At 38.7% G+C, this 22,328-nt stretch overlaps 1 protein-coding gene across 1 annotated transcript; it reads left to right on the plus strand.

The window, feature by feature from the left end:
- The first annotated feature begins 3,510 nt into the window (after positions 1–3,510).
- LOC140227834 (molecular chaperone MKKS-like) lies at positions 3,511–19,131 on the plus strand. Its single transcript, XM_072308231.1, has 6 exons — positions 3,511–3,788; positions 4,402–5,234; positions 12,945–13,153; positions 13,973–14,151; positions 16,965–17,075; positions 18,477–19,131. Exons 2-6 carry the CDS (start codon positions 4,402–4,404, stop codon positions 19,116–19,118), a joined length of 1,974 nt encoding a protein of 657 aa, XP_072164332.1. The 5' UTR covers positions 3,511–3,788; the 3' UTR covers positions 19,119–19,131.
- The last annotated feature ends 3,197 nt before the right edge of the window (positions 19,132–22,328 follow it).

The raw sequence follows: 22,328 nt of genomic DNA on the forward strand, positions 1-22,328 counted from the left end.
CAACTCATGGCACTCCCGCATTGACCTATGGCACCCCCAATATAATACTAGGAGGCTGTAAGCGACAAAGGCTATTATCTCATAAAGTTTTCAATTAAACTCTTTCTTTTTCTTTCTTTCCTTCTTTATTATAATCAGGGTATGTATTTATCCATCAATTCATCTGCATTTTCTTTATTAGGCCCTATTTCTGTGTCCATTTTGTGCGGACTCTGGTTCTTGAAACCTAGCAGGAAATTACAGTCACTGTGTAAGCATTAATTGTCACTCTGTCTTTTATTTCGTATGAGAAGTCTACAATAATCCGTCAATAAAAATGAACAAGGAAAAGAGAGAAACGAAAGCAGTTTCTTTAAACTTCACATTGTCCCTCCTGATTTTCATTCTGTGGAAATGTTGAAATGTTGATACAAGTGAACCTTCGATATAGCAAGTATAGAGGCCCACCAGGATAGGGATCCGCCCCACCCCCCTCTTCGGGTGGGGGAGGGGGGGGGGGGGGGGGGGGGGGGGGGCTTCCACTTGACTTTACCCACAACTTTACCAGGCTTTAATACACTGACGATCTCTTTGGATGGGAAATGCCTCCAGCGTGCCTGGTTTTTACTATAATATTCTTTTTCAATTTAGTTCCCATAAACGTATATTCAGGCAAATTGGCTTTTTGCATGATCCATTTTTTTTTCTTTGAGGGGGGTGTTTGTTTGTTTGTTCGTTTGTTTGTTTGTTGTTTGTTTGTTTGTTTGTTTTGTTTGTTCCCCATCCGTACACTGGCGTATGGCGTTAGTCGTTCGATTACATAATGGTACGTCAAGATAATCACGATCCCTGGCTGACGCGGCCCGCACCCCGGCGCCTTATTACATCAGTACATTCATGCATGCAGCACAAGCAGCCAACGCGTAGATTTTCATTACATCACAGGTGTTTCACGTGTGCTGTGTGTCACTGGCCGTCGACATTTCGGTAAGTCAGATTTGCCATTCTTCATGTAAATTAGCAATTTCTTTTAGTCATGTACTTGGGAGTGAGAGTCCCCGGGAGTGACAGTAATATCTCACTGATATAGAATGCAAACATAATGTAGATATCATTTGCGTAGTAAAACCTACTTCTGAAGAGATGTTGGTAAGTACAGTCCCACCTATTGCGATATGTGTGACTCCCTAGCAGGGATCAATTTCCAGAGCAGAGAGTTGTCCCTGCCTGCCTGCCTGCAGATTTCAAGGCCAACTCCTAAGTCCTAGACTAGAGTTTAGTGACTAGTGTAGGCTTTTTGTGCGTGGCATTTCGAACTGATATATTACCAGATTAGATTCTTAGTAGTTATGTTTGGTTATTGGCTGTTGCTCAATCCTCACTAGGCTCTAATGAATGTGACATAATATTAATAACACATATGAAATGATTAATCTGTTTCAAGTAATTTCTAGCCCGACCAGACCCCGTGCGCTAAGCTAGCACGGGGTCTGACGGAGTGTGATACACATATCTACGGAACCCCATACACATATCTACTAAACCCCTCGAACACAGCCACACAACAACAAAACTATTGAAAATTTCTACATTCTTTTCACATATTTTACGAATCACTCATATGAATTGAGATACTTGGACTATGAGCATGGTATTTCAGTCCATAGTGAGCCCTCACGCAACATACACTGAGCAAAAAGTCCAATCTTAACCCGGAATGCTGTGATCATCGCGGGGCCATTCAAAATAAACCTTTCCCAGCTTTGAACGATGCAAATTGCGCTGCTAGAGTTTGTACGCCCGCGAAGTCGACAGCGCCCTCTTTGCCCAGTGCTGCGCCGACATTTCGAATCATTTCTGCAATTTCTACGATTTCTGCGGCGTACAGGATTAAAAAAGGTGCAATTTTTGGTAAGTTATAAAATGAGTATATCAATATCAATAGCTGAAAACGGTAGCTAAATAGATAAAGTTTTCACCTTCTGTAGTCTTAGTAACAAATATGGTGCAGTAAATTTCAAATCGCGTCGGCGCCCCGGAATACAGAGATTACGGAGTGTCCACACCGTACAGCCCTGTCGCGACTTACACTTGTGTACAGCGACAGGGCTGTGTATAGTTAGTAATTTAGAGCTCTAGCCTAGGCAAAATGGCAATTTGGAAAATAGACTTCTTGGCACTTCTTCTTCTTCTTCTTCTTCTGGTTTACAAGTTTGCCTCCTTCAGCAAGCTGAAGATTCTTGCAGACTTTTATTTACATTATAATACAGTTTATTTACAGATATTTACAAGCACATAACAAATATGAAGAACAAGACTAGCCACTGTGATCAATCGTTAGTCGGTTAGACTAGAGTAATTGTGGCAGTATGTGGCTGTGAGCCCGTTTACAGCAGGTACAACATATTTGGTAATATTCCGCTAAACACAGTGACACACTCTATATATTCTCCTGAATGATTACTTCAAAAAGTCTGGCACAGTGCAGCTAGCAGAGCTGCAGAGCTAGCAATATTGATATCTATTCTTACTTTGCATTGTTACAAGTTGATGTTATCAATCAGTTCCAAAGCTGATAAAAGATGGTGAGATTAAGCCAATGAAGTTGTTCTTTCTTCTTCTAGATTTTCCTGCCACCAATGATCCCTCATCTCAAGATATTTCACTGAATCAAAGTCATCATGAACCCACATGTTCCGAGGAAAAACTTCTTTGTACGCAATAAAGTTCTGATTGTCGGCCTGATTGGTCTTACATTTGTCCACTTGGGGTGGTTCTACATCGCCAACGATCCCGTCTTTAACACAGAATCAGCTGGGAAGAAGAAATTGGATCGAATACCTGCTTACATCAAATCACAGGCCACCAAAGCATCTGCTGAGAAGTCCAACTAGCCTGTGAGTATCAAAGTGATCCCCTTTCATGTCTCTTTCTCCTTTTCTCTCTGTTGACTTTTGGTCACTTGTTAAAGGTAAAACATAGTATCCATATGATGCATCATGCGTTAACCCCGGGGTACCACATTGTGTAGCGCCACCCCACGTCCACTCGAGGACAGCTGCAGAGAAATGCATGCACTGTGTGTGCTTGTACATCATGTCATATGCCTGCAGAAGCTGTTGATTTTTGCTCTAGAATGGACACATACAGTGTATGCAAGAAATGTGTGAAATAATGCTTTGATGACATGATATCAATTGGGCAATGATGAAAATGTGAAGTACCGTATTAGCCAAAAAGTTACACCGGCAGCATTGCAATCTGAAAACATAACATATGTCAGGGAATTTCGCAGATGCTGATAATGAGGGTGCACTCTCCCTAATTTTAGTTTGTTTAGTTTGACTGTAAGTTGCACTGATAAGGTTATTAAAGTTCGGAGCGATATTGTGACCTTTTTTACTAAATGCCTGAGATGAATACAGTACCATGTAACTTAACAGAGATCATATAACATAGATGAGATATGCACACTGAAAATAAGAAGCTAATATTATAATGAAAAAAAAATTCTTCATGTTTCAGGTTTTTATCAGTTAACTCATTTTTCAATCATCGCCTGGACTAAGCAGTGATCTGCAGTGTGTAGATGGTTGGACTTTCACTTATCTTCAACAATGAGTCTTCGGAAGCTAATAATGGAACACAAGATACTGACTGTGGGGGTCACTCTGGTTGCTATTCACTTGACCATCTACAATATCCAGAAACTGGCCAAAGCTTCTGTGACTGAACCAGATGAAAAGATAGATGCATCCCTGGTTATACGTGCAGATGACAAATAAGTGAAAGTTCCAGAGGCAAGCAAAGTGAGTGAAATGTTCCATGTGAGAAATTGTGCAGGCAGGCCTTTCCTCCACAATAGGCAAACTTACAAAAAAAGAAGAAGAAACACTGTTTATTTCATCCACTGGATTCTTCAACCATTTTGTTTTAGGTAACTAAGAAGCAAGTTTCAGGACCACCAAACATTAATGTCAGACCACAACCTATGAATTTTATCTCACTCCTGAGACTTGAATATAGAGTGCCATCAATATGATTTCTTGAAGTGAGAAACCCAAACATATCACAAAGCTTGATCCAGTTGGCTTTGTGGATCACTGGCTTGGATATGAGGTAACTTTATGTACACTATGACATGGCTGCCCAACCAGGAAAACATAGGCACTCAACGAGCTCATGCTATGCAAGGTCTGAGAGAGATGTGTTGTCATAACCGAAATGCCTTTAATGCCTACACTTACACCAAGCAAAGTCATTTCACCCTTTCATTGAGACAAAACTTTCCATCAGAGCCATTATTTTGTCAACACTACGCAGTAAATCATTATCTTACTGTTGCTACTCTAGCATTTGTTTGGAGGAATTCACTTCATATCAACAATATCTTTTCTGTTTTCCTTTATGCTCTCCTTTCAGATGAGTGCCTTTTCACCAGGATCGCATAATTCCCAAGTGTCTGCCACACCCAAGGAACAGTCTCATGTCTCATCCTACCAACAGCAACATCCAGCTAATGTAAGAGCTCTCCGTGTCTTCCGGTCCATTCTTAGCTCCAGTTTTGGGCCCTCAGGATTTCTCAAGATGATTCAAAACCAGTCTGGCGGTCACCTCACTCTGACCTCGTCCAGCCAGCGGCTGCTGCAGTCCATTTCACTTTCTAAGCCGATCCTGAAGCTCATTGCCGCAGCTGTGGAAGGGCACCTGAAAATTTGGTCAGACGGAGGGTTGTACACGGCTCTACTGACATGTGCCTTGATTGAAGAATGTTGGGAGAGTGGACTCCACCCAGTGTTGTGTGTGAGTGTCAATGAGATTGTGCGAGACCTTTGTTTGCAAACATTGAATCGACAAGATGGCTTACGCATACCAATTGACCTAGCATCGATGGACGCCATGTTGTCATTGGTGAAGCCAGTCATTGGGAGCAAGCCTGGGTGTGGCATGGACACGGGTCAAGTGACCTTCATCTCTAGCCTCGTGATGCAAGCTTTTGTCTCATCCATCCCCAGTCCAAACAGCCAGCAGGTGCTCACCTTGCCTCAAGTCCAAATCATAGGCGTTGAGTCTTGGCCAGTCTCGGGTTCACACTTTGTGCTGGGAGTCTTGATGGCTGCTCCAGATATTCCACCCTCTTTCAAGAGAGACGTGAGAACACCTGGTGTCCACACAGGACCAGATGGAGGTTGTATCAGAGTGGCACTGTATGACATATCTCTGGCTGGCGACAGTGAAGAGTTCATTGATGTCAGGTAAATCTATACATCTTTCGGTTATAGGGTGCATTCCCAGTTCTGTATGTAACCAAGAGCTATTGTTCAAGACTCATTTTGGAGCTGCAGTGTAAATGTATAACTTTTGCTCTGTATTCAGTTGTCAAGTATTGTATGTGAGGCAGGCTGTAGTACAAAGTCCAGTGAGGTAGCAGTAATTCTTCTACAGGGAATACCTGGTAGACATTTTGTTTCTATACATTGTGCTTTTAATTGAGAAAATCTGCATCAGTGACTGCAAAAACATTATTGAATATGTATCTTGTAATGTAAGTACAGTAAAAATGAACATTTGTGTGCATTTTGTGCAACATGAAACTAGTCCAAAAGTTGCTTAAGCACACAAATTTTCTAGCCATATGTTTGGCTTCATGTTATTCATACTTTCATATTCATAATATGTAATCATATGTATAATATATTCATATTCTCCAGTCCTGTAGCTTGAGTGAATTTGCTGTCATAATGCAGGCCAGTTACCATTTACTGGAGCATTTGCTACCAAGGCCCTTGTCCACCATTGCAGTGGTGAGCTGTTTGAAGTGCTCACTCAATTGTTCTGACTGTCCGTGAAATAAAAAACACAAAATTCATGTTACCTGGGCGAGAGCAAAATGTTAATTCGTCGGTCGCAATACGAACCGGCGAATGTTCGAATTTGCGCGGAAACACGATTACGAGATAATCGCGTTTAAAGAATCGGGACTTCTTTAAACGTATAAAAACGTGTCTTATAACCGCACATTGATGATGATATTAAGAGAGTGATGAAAGCGGAATTTTCTGCTTTGTCTGATACTAAATATTATTTTGTAGCTGCACCTGGGGCTCTGTGGTAGTGATGCAAAGTGCGTTTGCCGGTTCGTAAAACCCCCCATTTCAGCGTTTTACGTACATCGCGTACTAAAGAGAGGGCATTACGAACCGGCAAATGTATACATTTGCCGGTTCGTAAAGCCCATGCTCAATACGTGTGGACGTAGCGAGTGCGCATTACGAACCGGCAAATGTAACATAAAATGGCGCGTATCATCACACATTCCACACGCTTAGGTGGTACGCGCACAGTGTAATGTATACATTCGCCGCTCTAGGTAGTGGGATTGTGATTCATTCATGTTCATTCATGTTAGTTGTATCATAATCATGGATATTAGGAAAGTGTAACAAACACCACAGTTATTTTCTCAAACTATACAACCTACCTGTACTTTTACACATTAATTGTTGATGCGAGTAATGCTATCAAACTGTGCAATGGGTTTTTCATTGGATGACTACCGTTCTATTAAAGCGTGCCTGGTAGTCACTCACTATCTATAAATATTACAAGTGTTAAGTCATTATCAGTATTGAGAGAATATAATTACACCCACACAAACGCAAACATACACAAACACACATACACGCGGTGTATACCAGTAAACACACTCGAACCCACAAACACAACCTACTTTCTGACACATTAATTGTTGATGCCAGTAATGTTATCAAACTGTGCAATGGGTTTTTATTGACTACTGGAGGAGTACTAAAAGTGCTCCTGGTAGTCACTGTCTATAAAAAAGTGTAAATTCATTATTGAGAGAATATAATTACACCCATGCAAACACAAACATACACAAACACACACTATACATGCACATACCAGTACACACACTCGAACAAACACACACACACACATACCCTCTTACAAAGCAGTCATAATCACCTTGTTCTCCCAATTCTAGGTATCTGTGTCTCTCTCACTCCTCTTTTTTTTTTCTTTTGCTCTTTTTTTGTTTGTTTTCTATTCACCAGTCCCCAAGTTTGTGAAGAATTCTGCAATTTATCAATTCAAAATGCACCATTCCACATGTGTGTTCATAATTACATACAGTAACTACACAACAAAGCATTCTCCTCAAACTTCCAGATATAACCTGTAAATTCAGAGAGTGATTTTTTTTTTTTTTTGCATTTTCGACAGCTCACAATAATTACATTGCACACTATTATTACAATACATTAAATCACAATTAATACAAAATAAATGTGACATTCTCCATGATACTTCACTATGTAATCTCACTTGGAATGAGAAGTTAGGCATTTGTTGCATTTCAGAATTGTGTTCTGACCACTATAAAAGTGGTGCAATAACATGTACAAAATACAAAATTCTCATAACACTTCACGAGGTAATCTGACTTGTAAATTGGTGAGAAGTTCTGCATTTCCTTGACTTTAATGTATTACAGTAGTACGCGTGTTAGTCACAAATAGTGCAATAACATGATCAAGTGTACCATTCTCCTCACACTTCACAAGGTAATTTTGCCCAGGGTTGAATTAATGAAAGTGATACCCAATGTGTTTATAAACACGAGTCTACAAACTTTAACAGTCTGCCAACTACTGGACTGCTGGGAGGAGAGTAGTGTACGTCATTTGTCTCTTTTTGCTGTCCTTAGGATGGGGGACAACATGACAACATGTTAATAACATGTCTGGCTAGCCATTCTCTTTCTAGGACCAGAATTTTCAAGGCATGATAATATTGTCTGATAGACATTCTGCCATTTTCACTGAGGCAATCATAGCCAAAAGATTGATATGGTTACGTGTTAAATCACATCTTTGATGGTTAAAATGTGTTCTACCATCTACAAATATTTCTGACTTTTTGTAGGCTTCCCCACTGTTCAGCTTTTTTTTGACAATTCTGTTTTAGATTCCATTAATTTTTTCATGACAACTGAAGATCTATCAGGAATAGAACTGATGTCAGTACCTACATATTCTTCCACATGAAAATCTTCTGGCTTTGCACTGACATCTATCTTCCACTCCCTCAAAAGCCTCAATGGCAGTAGTTTCCAAATTTGCAATGAAGAGACAATAAATGGAATACATACTGGAACACTGCACTTTATTTCTATTGTTTCTTTTATATTTGAATAAGGTCCTCCCGAAGTGATAAAAATTTGTCAATTTGTGTGAAACTGTGTTGAAATTATTGAAAGCATGTAGCAAATATGTAACACTGAAGATAAAATAATTACCAGAAAGTATTACAAACTTGATCATGCATCAAGTCTATATTTGTACAAGGCACTATGAGCAAGAAATTCACCAATAATTCCCTTTCCTTTCCTTACAAGAAACATGTACAATAGTTTGCCTAAATGGTCTTTATTTTAGGAAAGTTGGTCAACAGTTAGTGCACTACATATAATAATGTAAATACAACCAGATGTATACCAACAAGACTAGATAAAGGGCAGTATAGAATACATACAGCATAATATGAATATGCTGTACTTCCATTACACTTCACAAACAGTTTTCTATTGCTTTCCTGTGTCCGGTTACCATCAAAATCGGTTCTTCAATGTCTGACAGGGACATTGCTTTCTCGAGATTTAACAGTTTTCCATCATCCAGCAAGGTTCAGTATTCTTTGTAATCTGAAATAAGAGTGGAGGACTTAGTCTGCTTTCAAATTGAAATCAGGTACACCTAATGCAAGGAAAACAAATACATAATTTGATGAAACTGCCAAGTCTGGTTGAATAATTGTTACTTCATTTACTGTTTTTTTTTAACTATTCTTTGCAGAAGACAAACTATTTTCTTTAAATTTTACAGGTTGCCTGCCACAAACTTTTTCTTACAAGAGTGAAGGATAAAAGAAAAAAAAAAGATAAAGTATTTATCACATGTTTAAATCATTTTACATTTGTTATTGGAAAATTAAGTTTTGGCTCATAATTGCTTTTTTAGGAATTTGCACCACACAGACAGATAATGCAAGAAACACAAACAACAGTTATACAATGCCCTGAACTTCTCAACTCCAGTTGAATTACCTTCAGCTTCAAAGGTAACATTGCTGCGTTGTTTCTTAGAATGCGGACACCACAGTTGTTTGTAGAGGCTCTGCTTCTGTTGCTGCTGCTGCTTCTAGCAGTGTTGCTAATGTTCCTGGAAGTGCAGATGCTAAAGTTGCAAGTAGAGGCTCTGCTGCTACAGTGGTAAGTAGAGGCTCAGTTGCTACAGTTGTAAGTAGAGGCTCTACCACTGTTGTCGTACTTAGAGGCTCAGCTGCTAGGGCTGTATGTACAGGCTCCGCTGCTGCTGCTGCTGCTGCTGCTTCAAGCGGTGCTGCTGATGTTTCTGGGGATTCAGCTGTCACAAATCGACGTTGAGGCTCTGCTACTGCTGTCGCAAGTAACGAGACTGCTGGGGAAGTTGTAAACAATGCATCAATGAAAAAAATTATGTGACCATCCTGTGGGTAGAATCAACAAGATTTATACTAGATATACTTGCAAACATCTATCATGGACACTAGAATCTACAGTGTATTACATGCACATAAAGCAAATTATCAGTAATTGATTTTGTTTTGGGACTGAGAAGAGACGTTGACATAATAAATTGTAAGTAATAATCAATATCAGACTTTTAAAGAAAGGAAGTGGAAAGCTAACAGTCTTCAGCATCCTACAGTCATTACAAACTGCAATTACGACATTTGTTTTATTCATTACACAGAATTGAACATTTATATTGAAATGGTAATGCAATGAAAGTACATTGTACCTACATGATACTATGCATAAAAATCTCTACATCATTTTGAAATGAAAAAAGACATAATATATCTTGATAAACTTATTGATGTAGAACAAATCAGTAACTATGTATTCAAATTACCTCAGGCAGAAAGAGGAATGCCCTCGTCATCTGACATCCTACGTCCATCCATGGGCATGTTGAAGACTTGAAGCACCCTCCCTTTCCACCAGCCATTTTCACTTCTCATATGTACACAGGAACCTTGTTTCGGTTTGGTCCGTTGAGCATGATAGAGGTCACTTGAGCTGACAGGATTCATAGAACCATCCCTCTTCCACTTGACAAGAACATCTATGCCTACGGTGGTTCAAAAACACACAAAATTGTACGGACAATTTCAGTGAGAAATTTGACAGTTGTGTCATACACTATGTGATAAAACATTACAAGTACCTGCAGGTTTGAAAAATGTGAAGAAGAGTATTTCTTAGAGCTAAAGCACAATTTCAGAAGAAAAAACAAAGTAACATAAGGAAATTCTTTACAGGCAATCACCTACGACATTTTGTGAGACAAAATGAAAATAGCTACAGCCAGCATACCTATTTGAAATGCAAAAAAAAATGTCATCAAAGTCTGCTGATCTCTGAAGGGCATAGTAATTCAGGTGCTATTGGTCGAGCTTTTACACCTTGGGGTTGGCAAAGGTAAATAATAATAACTGCTACACATTCTTTGATTAGAAATGTGATGTCTTTCACATAAAAACCTAACAATCTTATACACAGAAGTGTTAGTGCTTGCTTTTTTCTCTTTTAATACATTGAGTAGCAGTCAACATTGATATACATGTATGAAATAATTACAGTAAGGCCATTAGAAACTTCCCCCAAGTATGCTCAAGCAGGTGCCTAGGGAAGAGCTTGTAATATCAACATGAGCCTGTCCTCACCAGGTTAATATCTGCATAAGATACTTGACAGTAGAGTTAGATAAGATCGACATTACAGAAAAGGTATGACTACATTACCTAGTACATTCCAGATATCAAAACAGTGATTTCTGTCAAATGACATGGTATTGTTCAATCATCTATTCCACTGAAAGTAATAAATGACCTATTCCATTCACCGTAAACTGAGAAATGTTTGTGAATACCTAGTTCCCGGTACACTTTATGGTCCACAAGTACCGGTACCATAATCACTTGTTACGAATCAAACTTACCATTATAGGCAGAAGGAAAAACATCCTCATCACCACTACTCTCTGCGGTTGTACGTAGAGGCTCTGCTGCTACAGTCTGAAAGGCTCAGCTGCTACAGTTGAAAGTTAGGATCATGCTGCTACAAATGTAGAGTTTTACAGTAGCATACGTAGACGCTCTGTTGCAATAGTACTGTCGGTAGGCCTACTGTAGTACATAGAGGCTTCGCGACTACAATTGTATGGAGAAGTTCAGCCGCTACAGTTGCACTTTACAGGCTCTGCTAATGCTGCTCCTGCGCCGAGAGGTGCTGCTGATGTTCCTGGGATGCTAGCTGCTACAGTTGTAATGATAGCGGTGCTGCCTTTAGTGTGGGGACTCGGCTCCTGCTTGTAGTGGCCTGCTGCTCCTAGAATTATCCCCAAGATATAAATAAGGAAAATCATGTCAGTGTTATCAGGGCACAAATAGGATACCGCGGTAACTTATATAGAATAAAAATCCCTGGATATAGGCTTATACTTGTACCGGTACATGAGTGTTAAAAAAAAACTGTGAGTACCGGTACCGGTAATCAACTTCGTTTAATTTTTCTGAAAGTTCATTGATATCTGTCCCGGTAATCAAAATAAGTAACATACCGGTGAATACAACCTCGATCTAGCCTATATAAATTTACTGTTTATGCAGGATTTTAGTTAGACAGTAAAGGCCAGAGCAGTTATTCTTGCATGCTTAATGAAGCTATATGTAACTATAACTGACTTAACACTGACGCTAAACAGTCTCATCATTCAATTTCATTCTTACTTAGGGCCTAAATACTTTTTCTTTTTAATGCAACAACATGAATCTTTGAAAACAATGATAATCATTTATTACTTTGGGCCTATTTTCAGTTCTACCTGGGTATTTGCAATTGCTACACGATATTTTTTTTTTCAGTTTATAGATTCTACTATGCTTTAGTTTAAAAAACAATGCATCCGGGTTGTATGGGAGGATTGCTCTATCTCTGACCAAGAATAATCAAGGACCACCTTCGACAAAAATGGTGGCTAGGTGTACGACTGTGTAGGATCTACAACTACAAGGAAATGAAATACACAGGAAAGCTACTTTTACATGATAATGTCGAGCAATTCTACTTCTCTGATGTAATATTTTATGATTACACATTAACCTGCCCCGATTATCATTACTTTTGTTTTTAAACAGAAGATTAAATAACAAATGAGCAACAAAATGCACCTAGTAGTTACATACCAGCACAATTCCGAGTGCATGGGACTGATGGTGATGGCGAGCCCTCGCTCGCGGCCTCGCAAGCTCCTCGATTCGCCCCACATACCTCACGTGTGTTCCGTCTGAACAGGGATTTTACGAACCGGCGTATACGAACATTTGCCGGTTCGTAATGTCACAAATTGCAGCATTTGGACATTTTGAAAATTCGTCACTACCAAAAATACATGTTTTCGTGAATTTTGCGATTTGATATTTTGGGGATAGATAGAGTTTGGTATGGACATTCAAAAAATGGAAAAAAGTGAATTTTGAAAAATTGACCCAAATTCGAACATTCGCCGGTTCGTAATGCGACCGACGAATTGTGCAAAATTTTCCACTTGTGGAAAAAGCATGAATATTTTTGCAATCCATATGTTCCAGAAGTTAATGTCCTCATTCTGCAGAATTAAAAACGTGAAAGTCATCTTACCTGGCTGAACACGAAAAAATACTTGCGTAAAAATATCCACTTTTACAGTATACAGTAGTCCTGATCATGTATCATATTTTCCTCTAATTTCACATTTATTTTGTCCCATTCAAATATGCACATAAATTGTTCCTACAAATCCACATGCCTGTAAATGTGTGGGTGTCTGTCATGGTGGATCTTTTTGTCATTGAAACAGGTATGAGCTGTCCCCTGAACTGCATGCTGAGGATGCCACCCTGGCTGCTATGAAGGACTTGGTCGATCACCTTGTGGCCCATGGGGTGGGGCTGGTCGCATGTCAGAGGGTCATTCACCCCTCGGTGAAGGGGTACCTCAGGGCGAGGGGAGTACAGGCTTTGGATCGCCTCTCTCTGCTTCACATTAGGGAGGTGCAACGGATCACTGGTATAAATTCACACTTTTCTCATTCCAATTTACTCAATTCATCCAATTCAACTCCATTTCATTTACTTTACATTTTTGATAAAAACAGACAAAGATTTTTAAAAAATGTGTCACAATAGGAATCATTGACAAGATACAAAGGGGACAAAAATTGCTGAAACATGTAATAAAAGAGAAAACAATAATATCAAATGTGGGAGACAAACGAAAGCCTTAGATTTACTGCTCAATTTATCAATAGCATGATATAATTTTAAGTATCTAGACATTCGTAGTAGTTACAAATAGATTGGAGACTGTAGCCAGTGAAGTGTTAAAAGAATGGTCATACGTCCTTATATACTGGAATAGGCCTGTATCTCATAAGTGTATGTAGGAATGATTTGAGAATGGAGTGATTTGCAATGTGAGAAAATATGACAGATGTGAAACAAAAAGATAAATTGATGCAATGTGTGAAACATTTCAGTCCAGCAGAAGTGAAAGAAAGAATGATACATTTGTCTTAGAGAAAAGGGATGAATTGTGGTGCAACCTTTGTTTTGACATACTGACCATTATACAGTGCGCTGAATTGGAATATACTGTGATGAAAGTGGTTATTTGTGGGACTTTTGGCAAATCACAATTCACCCTGCTGGAGTTCTGTTGCTGTGTCTATATTCAAATATTTTACTTCAGGCAAAAGTGCATCAGAACTGAAAGGTGTGTCAATTCTATGTTATTTTCACAATGTTTCCATTTAAAAACAGAAGCTCTGACAGCCCCCATTTGTATTAATGCACACTGACCAATCCAAATGAATTTTATTTCACACAGATGCAGAGATCCTAAGCTCTCTGGATACCAATGTGCCAGCATCCTCACTTGGTCACCTGACAGATATCAGACAACATGTGATGTTCAAAAAGAGTTACCTCCATCTCATCAATACAGCATCACCACAGTGTTGCCTTGTATTGTGCCATTACACAGAACAAGCACTGGAAGAACTAAAGGTAAGGTTAAGTTGTCTTTTTTTTATCCCTTATCTGGACATTTTTTTTTCTCTTTCTTTCTTTTTTTTAACCCTAACTTACCTGGGCTATTCTATGAGCTTGGAGTCCTGGGGGCATGTTGGCCCCCCCTTATGATCTCAGCCGCGATTCGCGCGTTCGTTACAAAAATTGGCACACACATCACTCATGATGCAATATATAGGGCTGTGTTGTTAAATTTCAATAAATCGCTTTATCTTATTTTATATGAATTATGTTAATTTATGCATAAAATTAGAATTTGGCTGGAAATCATTAAATAATGCCCCCAAACTTCAAAATTTTTTGCTTGAGGACTCTTTGGTGAATTCTGATGTAACTTAAGTCAAAAAAAAAAATTGGTATGAATGTTAGTTTCTTATGTATTTTATTGTTTTTATAATTTCTTATGTATTTCTTTGTTTTTTTACTTTTTGTTTTTTATTGTTTTTTCAATGGGAATCATTGGCAACACTATTTCAATCATAAGAAACATAAAATTAATTGTTTTTAATCACTAAAAGTAAAAATAATGATACAATTACGAATTTCAGATAGAAACCTGATTTGCATTGGTTTTGTACACAAAATCACGTTTTTGAGCAATTTTCAGTCCGACATGCACTTACATAATGTTGCGTAACTTTGAAACCGCGTACTTGGACGTCGCAAATTTGGTCTTAAAAGTTGCGCAAGGCTTCAAGGTAAATTGTCATGAATTGCCATGTGGATGCGTTCTCACGCTGCGGAGATGTCGCGCGAAGTGTCGAGCCCCCCCCAGGTAAGTTAGGGTTAAAGCTGTAGAATAGTGTACTAATATGAAATTTGATTAAGGAATGTTCAAATCTCTTGTTAGTATTTCAAATTTCCCCTATTTGCACCTGTTGCTGTCAATTCGTGTCAGAACAGCGAGAGACATGGCTACAATCAATCTGACTCCTCATTGGTATCAGAGAATGAAATGTTCCCTATCTTCTCAGTGCTTTGGCATCTGCAGGTAGTTTTTGCACAGGGACTTTTCTAGAGAAAAAGTTATGCAAAATCGAAGGGAAAAAGGCTGCCGCCGGCCGCACAATTTACATACTTGATAATGTGCGTAAATGCCACTAGTTATTTTTAGTTTCAACTTCACAGAAATCATGGCCATGTTATGGGTATTTTATTGGCATATTGTTTTGAAAGCATAACAGATGAACAAAAGTATTTATTATCGCAGAGGTCCCTTTAATGCCAGGACTTGTGTGTTGTCATATGTACATATCATTTCCACTGGTGTAGAGTACTGTATAAGCTGTTATTATTGCGAGGGTTTAATTTTCACGAATTTCGCGAATTGCAGTTGGATCACGAATTTAACAACACACAAAATTGTCTCCATGCGCCTTGTTAATGAGCATTAACGTAAGCGTCGGCGTCGATTCGCAAAAACAACATCTCGCGAAAATGTCTATGACCTCGTCATTCGCGAAAATATCTGTACGCAAAAATAACGGGGTATACAGTACATTCTGTTCCCTTTCTGCTTGAAACCCCACGATGCCTACATACTAGTGTTCCTATCATTGTCTGGAGAATTACAACAATGAAATAGTAGATAAATTGTCACCTTTGCTCAATCTTATGTAGATGTATTAACAATATCACTTGGCACGCAGCTAAAATGCATAATTTGTCGTGAGAAAGAAAGAAAGACAAAATGTGTTCATGATGTAGTAGATATAATAAATGAATAAATATATAATGAGTTGTATAGATATGTAAAAATATACATAATATATAAATGAATGAATAAATGAAAACATGAACAACAAACTCAGAGGCAAGTTCTGAATTTCCTATTCTTTTGTTGTGTTTCGTTACCCAATCATTTCCTTGACAAAGCAAAGCTTGGTTTTCAACAAATGCCTTGTAAAAGTTTAGGATGATGTTCAGCTCCTTATTAACTTGCGTTTGCAAGATTGGATGGGGATGATGGTCAATATAAGAAAACCGCTTGACTGCTTCAGAGTAAAAACTTTTTAGACTTGAGTATCAAGCTCACTTGAAAATCAACACATTGGCCCGAATTCACGAAGGTGGTACAAACAAAACCATGGTCTAAACCATGGACAAAAACCATGGAGCGCCAAGTGTCAAACAGAATATTTCGTTACGAAATTGGTCATTTCGTCGACAAAATGACTGTTTCGTTAACGAAATTATCATTTCGTGGACGAAATGTTCATTTAGTTACAAAATGTTGTCATTTCTTTACAAAATAATCATTTCATCGACGAAATGACTGATTTCGTAGCGAAATATCGCATGCGACACTTGGCATTCCATGGTTTTTGTCCATGGTTTAAACCATGGTTTCATTTGTACCACCTTCGTGAATTCGGGCCTATATGGCAGTTTATTAACCCGTTGAGGACGAGCTGATTTTGCTGCAACATGCATTTTCCCATAGATACTTGCCGAGGATACTCAGGAAGCATCTTCAAGAGGTTAAAGTGTGCATGACATCTTGCATAGCACATGTCTGTTTACTACAGACAGTAACAGGATTAGTACATTCAACCTTGCTTAAATTGGCCTCGCACAAGCTGAATAATCACCCAAGTCAAAGGTCTTTTCAAGTCCTCTTCTCTTTATATTCTATTGATTTTAATCCCTCACAAGTCAAATTTTCTCTAAGTCAAAGCTATTATATTGTACTTCAGTTCAAATAGATTCGACTTAGGCGAGGTTGACTATATTACAACATGTACTGGTAACTTGATATAACTGTGTTCCTAAAATTTTTCATCTTACAGCATGTCTGCCAAGTGGCCCTCCACACCCTGACCCTGGCCCTTAAGGATCCGTGGGCCCTCCCGGGGGCAGGATGCCTAGAATTCATTCTTGCTCATTGTATTAGGAGACAGGTAGGGTCCAGTATCTTGTCATCAGTTCTTCTATGCTTGCTTATGAGAGGACCTCACTTTTAATTCATTTACTTCAGGTATCCATATACATAAATCACTGAATATTGTACAAGGCTAATGGAGATGAAATAATCACATTACAAAAAAAAAGAAGTTCTTATTTATGAGCAATGTATGACGGCTGACTTAACTATCAGTAAAGGCTCCCAGCTCTTACATGTGAGTTGATCAAACAGTTGCCATAAGTCAGTCATATATTTTGTATTTTGTATCATTGTATAAGCTTTTTTTTAAAAAAAAAAAAGATATTCATTATGAGCTCCCTAGCGAAGACATCCAATATGAGCTCCCTCATGGAGACATTATATTCTATATCTAATAATAATGTTTGATTTCCCCAAGATCTATATTGTTCTGATTTTATGCCAATATTGTCTGGGGCAAATTATTTTTTTAAATAGGGTCCCAATTTGTCCTCTCTTCTTTTCTTTAAAACAACAACAAGTCAGTCATCAGGTAATTCTATCATTCTTCCTTTTTCTTCTCATTTTCAGGGCTGCCAACTCTCACGCATTGAGCGTGAGACTCACGCAATTCAACCAATTTTGACTGTCTCACTCTGATAAACGAAATCTCACGCTAAACCCCCAAAATGGAATGTACATGACTACAAAAATAAATATATCTCTAAATTCTCTGATATTCCGAATATCGATATGCCCAAGCCCAAAATTTCGAGATTTTCCCACGCGTGTGTAAAGCTTAACCAATAATAATCGTTTTCGGTTCGCGCGCAAAGACGAGCTATTGGATTACGATTGGTTTCTACCTATTCCACGTGAGCGTAGCTTGTACTTTTGGCAAATTACAGTACATGTTTATGGCTATGACGTGTGCTTTACATCGCTTTACATAATACTGACTGTGTACGTAGTACGTACGTACGTACGGCCGCACAGCAGGCCACCAGGCGCTAGCCAGGAGGTCGCTCCGCTCCCTCGCAGTGTCTCACGCCAAACTCTCACTCAAGGTTGGCAGCCCTGCATTTTATTTTCACCTCTTTTAGTTCTATATTTACGTTAAAAAAAATCCCCATTTCCCCCAAATTTATGCCAAAATGAAACTTGAGATATATTCATGTTGTAATATCAGGTACAGTAGGATATCTGATGCACAGATCACAAAGAAGAAAAATTTCACAACGAAGTGAAGTGTTAAAAGACACATATCAGTCAGCCACAAAGTCCAACTGACTTGGTGAAGAAGATGCTCTGTACTTAATCTCATATTTTGTGGATAAATTTGAAAATAAGTTTATTTCTGCTCAACTCTTTGTCTTGAAGAGGTCTGACATCATGAAATTAAGTTTTTTATCCTCACCTTACTCTCTTTTTTGAATAGGTTAGAGAATTAGGTGACAGTCTATGGCAAGACATTGGCTGCACCAAAGCCCAGTTCCTCCGGCTTGCGGAAACTTTTGCGACTTGTCTGGAAGCGGTTGCCATGGCAATCAACAAAAGAGGGGAGCAGCACATCACAGACGTCGCCTCACATCACAGGTGGCTCCTCCCATCAGACGGAGTGGAAGACACTGCCTGGCTTCAAGGGAAAGGGAGGTGTGCCTGTGGTTTGAAGACAGCTGAGGAGCATGCGGAGGAGAGAGAGTGGAACCTTGTTGGTGGGGTGCAGGGTGGGGCTCAGAGGGGTGGTATCAAGGAAAATGGTGCTCATTTGCAAAAAAGCAAAACTGAAGGGGATAGATATGATCCCAGCAGCCCTGTTTCAAACTCTCATAAGAAAACTGTCAACAAGAAGGCAAAGGACAGCTCCAAATCGGACAAGTGCACAGAGATATTGATGCCTGGTAATGGCGGTGACATCTGTGGTACCATGGATGCAGACAGTGGAAACAGTACCGCTTCTCTGAGCGGAAAGAACCTCATCCTAGACTCTTTTGCAGTGAAGTGCAATGCATTCCGTGTTGCCGTGGAAACGGCAAACATGGTGCTGAGGATTGGACATACAATAGAAGACATAAACTGAGTGCATTTGATGTTTCTTTGTTCTTATGAGAGCTGAGATCATAAGACATTTCTTCAAGTCTCTCAGGTGTGGCTTTATCTTGACTTGTGTTTTCTTCTTTTTGCAGACTTTTCATTTGAAAGGGGCCATTGACTTGAATTTGCATTTTTTTTTTTTCTTTCTGTACTTATGTCCAAAGTGTACCTGAAAATTTGTGTAGTCAGGCTCCCTTTACATCTATGTATGCAATCAAGATCTTGTTATTTAAATAGTACGATGACTTATGAACAGATTTTTGATAAAGCTAATGATAGCTCAATTAAACAGAACGTTGTATGGATGGTGTGATTTGACTTTGATCGGACTTCGTGCATGCACTGAGCACACATGGAAGTGTACTTTGTGTATGATATGTGTCTACATATAGAATTCCTATCACTGAATGCTGAATGAATCGCAAGCCACCAGTAGTGAGCATCCTGCTGTGGATCATGATGTGTTGCTGCATGTAATGAAAATCTGAGCAGAAGGTATGTCCCATGTCCAAGTCCCAAGATCAGTGAAATCAATTGCTACAGGATGCTGTCACAGTTTTGTGCTTTTTCAGTTGAAAGACTTTGGTACAGCTGGAATGGCATGAGTGTTCTTCTATATACAATTTAAACAATATTTGCTAGTAAGTTAGCTCCAAGATGTTGCCAAGACCAGAAACATCCACACACTCAACACATCCGGCTTCTTGAAAGCATATCATATTTAAAGATTATTCACTACTAAGTAGCCTGTAGAGTGATTTATTGCTGTGTAATGTACAAGAGTTCATATACCCTGGTCTCAATTTTCTTTGGATGTAAGATCGTGGTGCATGAGTTCTGTCAATACTGCGGTACACTGTAGTTGTAAAGTGAGTGTGCGATGTAAAATGCAGTATTGATATGTTTCTTTCCTTTGCCCAGCCATTTCTGTAGTGTTTGATAAAATGTTAACAACAAATAAACAAACAACACTATTTTGATATCATTTCTCTATTCTATTACCGATAACTCTTTATGTGCCATGGTGGAAACCCCCTGTGTGCCATGTTATTCTGAGACACGAAGGTAGTCATGCTTTGAGAAAGAATTATGTGTTTCCAATTTGTATAACTTCTTCAAATTTCTGTTAAGATGGGCATAATAGTAGGCAAAGTTAAAGAGGAATGCAAGCTTTGTTTCGATATAAATTTTATGACGACTCTATTTTTATTTTTTTCTTTTGAATGACCAGTTGCTACATTACTGCAAAGGCATGACTTTTGCACATTAAACCGTGACAGAAACTTAGAATGTACGAGCAAATCTAGTTGGGAACATCGCTAGATAGTCGATCACCACATAGGATGCAAGCCGTATATGAGAGGAACAAAAGCACGAGAAACGCTTTCATTGTGCCGCGGGAAGAGCAGTAATTAGCGGTTTATCGATCGGTCTTGGCGGCTTTGTTTGTTGAGCAGAATATGCGAAGTTGGCACGCCGTCGACTGAGTCGGAGGTGCGAACGTGGCACATAAAGAGTTAAGTCACTCAATATGTATTCAAGAATCAAATTTCATATCCATGAAAACGTCAAGAGCTACGCTTAAAGCTTGTAGTCTCCCATGAATATACAATTGTATTTTGCATGTTTTTGGTGATGATATCTGTGAGAACCATAATGACGCATGGAACTGAATAATCATAAGGAAATTCCATCTGACCCAGCATCCTATACATCCCTTTTCAACGAGAATTGTGCAATTGTGAAAAAGTGCAATTCAACACTGTGTTGTTGATCTTGATAGAAAAGCTTATACAGGTGACTCCCATTATAACAAAGTTTTTGGAACCAGCAGTTTTCTTTCATTATATTGAAATTTTGTTATACCCATGCAAGTAAAGTGTATAAAGATACATAGATGCTAATTTTTGGTCTTGAAATTCATGTGGTTAAATAAAATTTTGTTATAAACGTGTTTGTTTTAACAGGAGAGCACTGTATGAGCAGATGTTTCATGAAAATATGGTCTTGAAAATCAAAGTGGAAAAAGTAATGATGTTATCTCCTTGCGAGTTATCTACTGGCAAGTTTCCCCATAAAACCATATACAAATCTTCACTAAATTTCCATATTTGATACGAAATCAGTTAAAAATAACATACGTCTTTGACTTGCACTTTTGACATGGATGACTTAGCAAAAATGACATTTTGGGGAAAAGAGTCCAAGGGGGAAAAAGCTGGAATATGAATTCCACATTGGTTCTGTAATTCTCCTCATTATACCTCACCAACTAGAGTTTGAAGGGGGTATATAGGATTCACCTTGTGGTTGGGTGGGCAGTCAGGCAATTGATCTTTTTGGAAAGTTGCAGATCAAACTTTTTCTTAAGTTGTCAAATAAAATTTGATGCACATGTTGAGCTCAGTGCAGAGGTGTGCAAGACACATTTCTTCTGCAGTAGTATAAAGTGTCTTATCATGAAAACATAATGTGTATCATGATAATCATATTATATCAAGGACTCAGAATCCGGTAGAATGCTTGTGGAAAGGACTAAACTTGTTTTCAAGCTATTCAATAGTTAAATGAAATTTGGCTCATTGCTTATTATGAAGTTGTGTAACCCACATTTTCAACAGTAGTGAAGAGTTTGTTGCCCTTTCAATGCACACTATGGCCCCAGTATTAGATAAAACCTTGCAGATTATGTGACTTCTCTGGTTTATCAGACTCGTGAAATTTTTTGGAGAAAGCTTTTGCAGATTGAGTGTCTTTTCCAGTTTGTAAGCGATTCAGAAGAAATTTGGCATAGAACATGGCAAATGTGATGTAAAGTTGTGCTTGACATTTTTTTTTTTCAATAGTAAAGTATGTTGCCATAATAACAGCACTCAGTTACTGTTTGTTATTCTCAGCAGTGTACCAATATGTTGATTATTCATGTAAGTTGCACAAAACATAAGCTAAATTCTCTAATGGCTGCGCAAGTTATCAGTTACTGGTCAAATTGTGTGAAAATCTAATATCTGTGTCTAAAAAAGAGAAGAAGAAAAAGCAAGGGGGTGAAAATTCGGTGGAGGGGGCAGATCCTACCTGCCAGCCAGGACCGCCCCTCCCAGACACACACACCTAGTTACGAGTCTGTGTAATCTACATTGATGATGTAAGAACATTTATTCAGGGAGTTCAGTTTGTTTTGAATAATCTCAAATAT

This window comes from Diadema setosum, chromosome 1 (assembly GCF_964275005.1).
Source record: "Diadema setosum chromosome 1, eeDiaSeto1, whole genome shotgun sequence".
Taxonomy (NCBI): domain Eukaryota; kingdom Metazoa; phylum Echinodermata; class Echinoidea; order Diadematoida; family Diadematidae; genus Diadema; species Diadema setosum.

What these genes read in the sequence shown, in the direction of transcription:
- LOC140227834 (XM_072308231.1), top strand. Translation starts at nt 4,402, where the DNA reads ATGAGTGCCTTTTCACCAGGATCGCATAATTCCCAAGTGTCTGCCACA. An exon ending in GGAGGTGCAACGGATCACTG is followed by an intron (nt 13,154 to 13,972) that starts GTATAAATTCAC and finishes TATTTCACACAG; the next exon opens with ATGCAGAGATCCTAAGCTCT. An exon ending in AAGCACTGGAAGAACTAAAG is followed by an intron (nt 14,152 to 16,964) that starts GTAAGGTTAAGT and finishes TTCATCTTACAG; the next exon opens with CATGTCTGCCAAGTGGCCCT.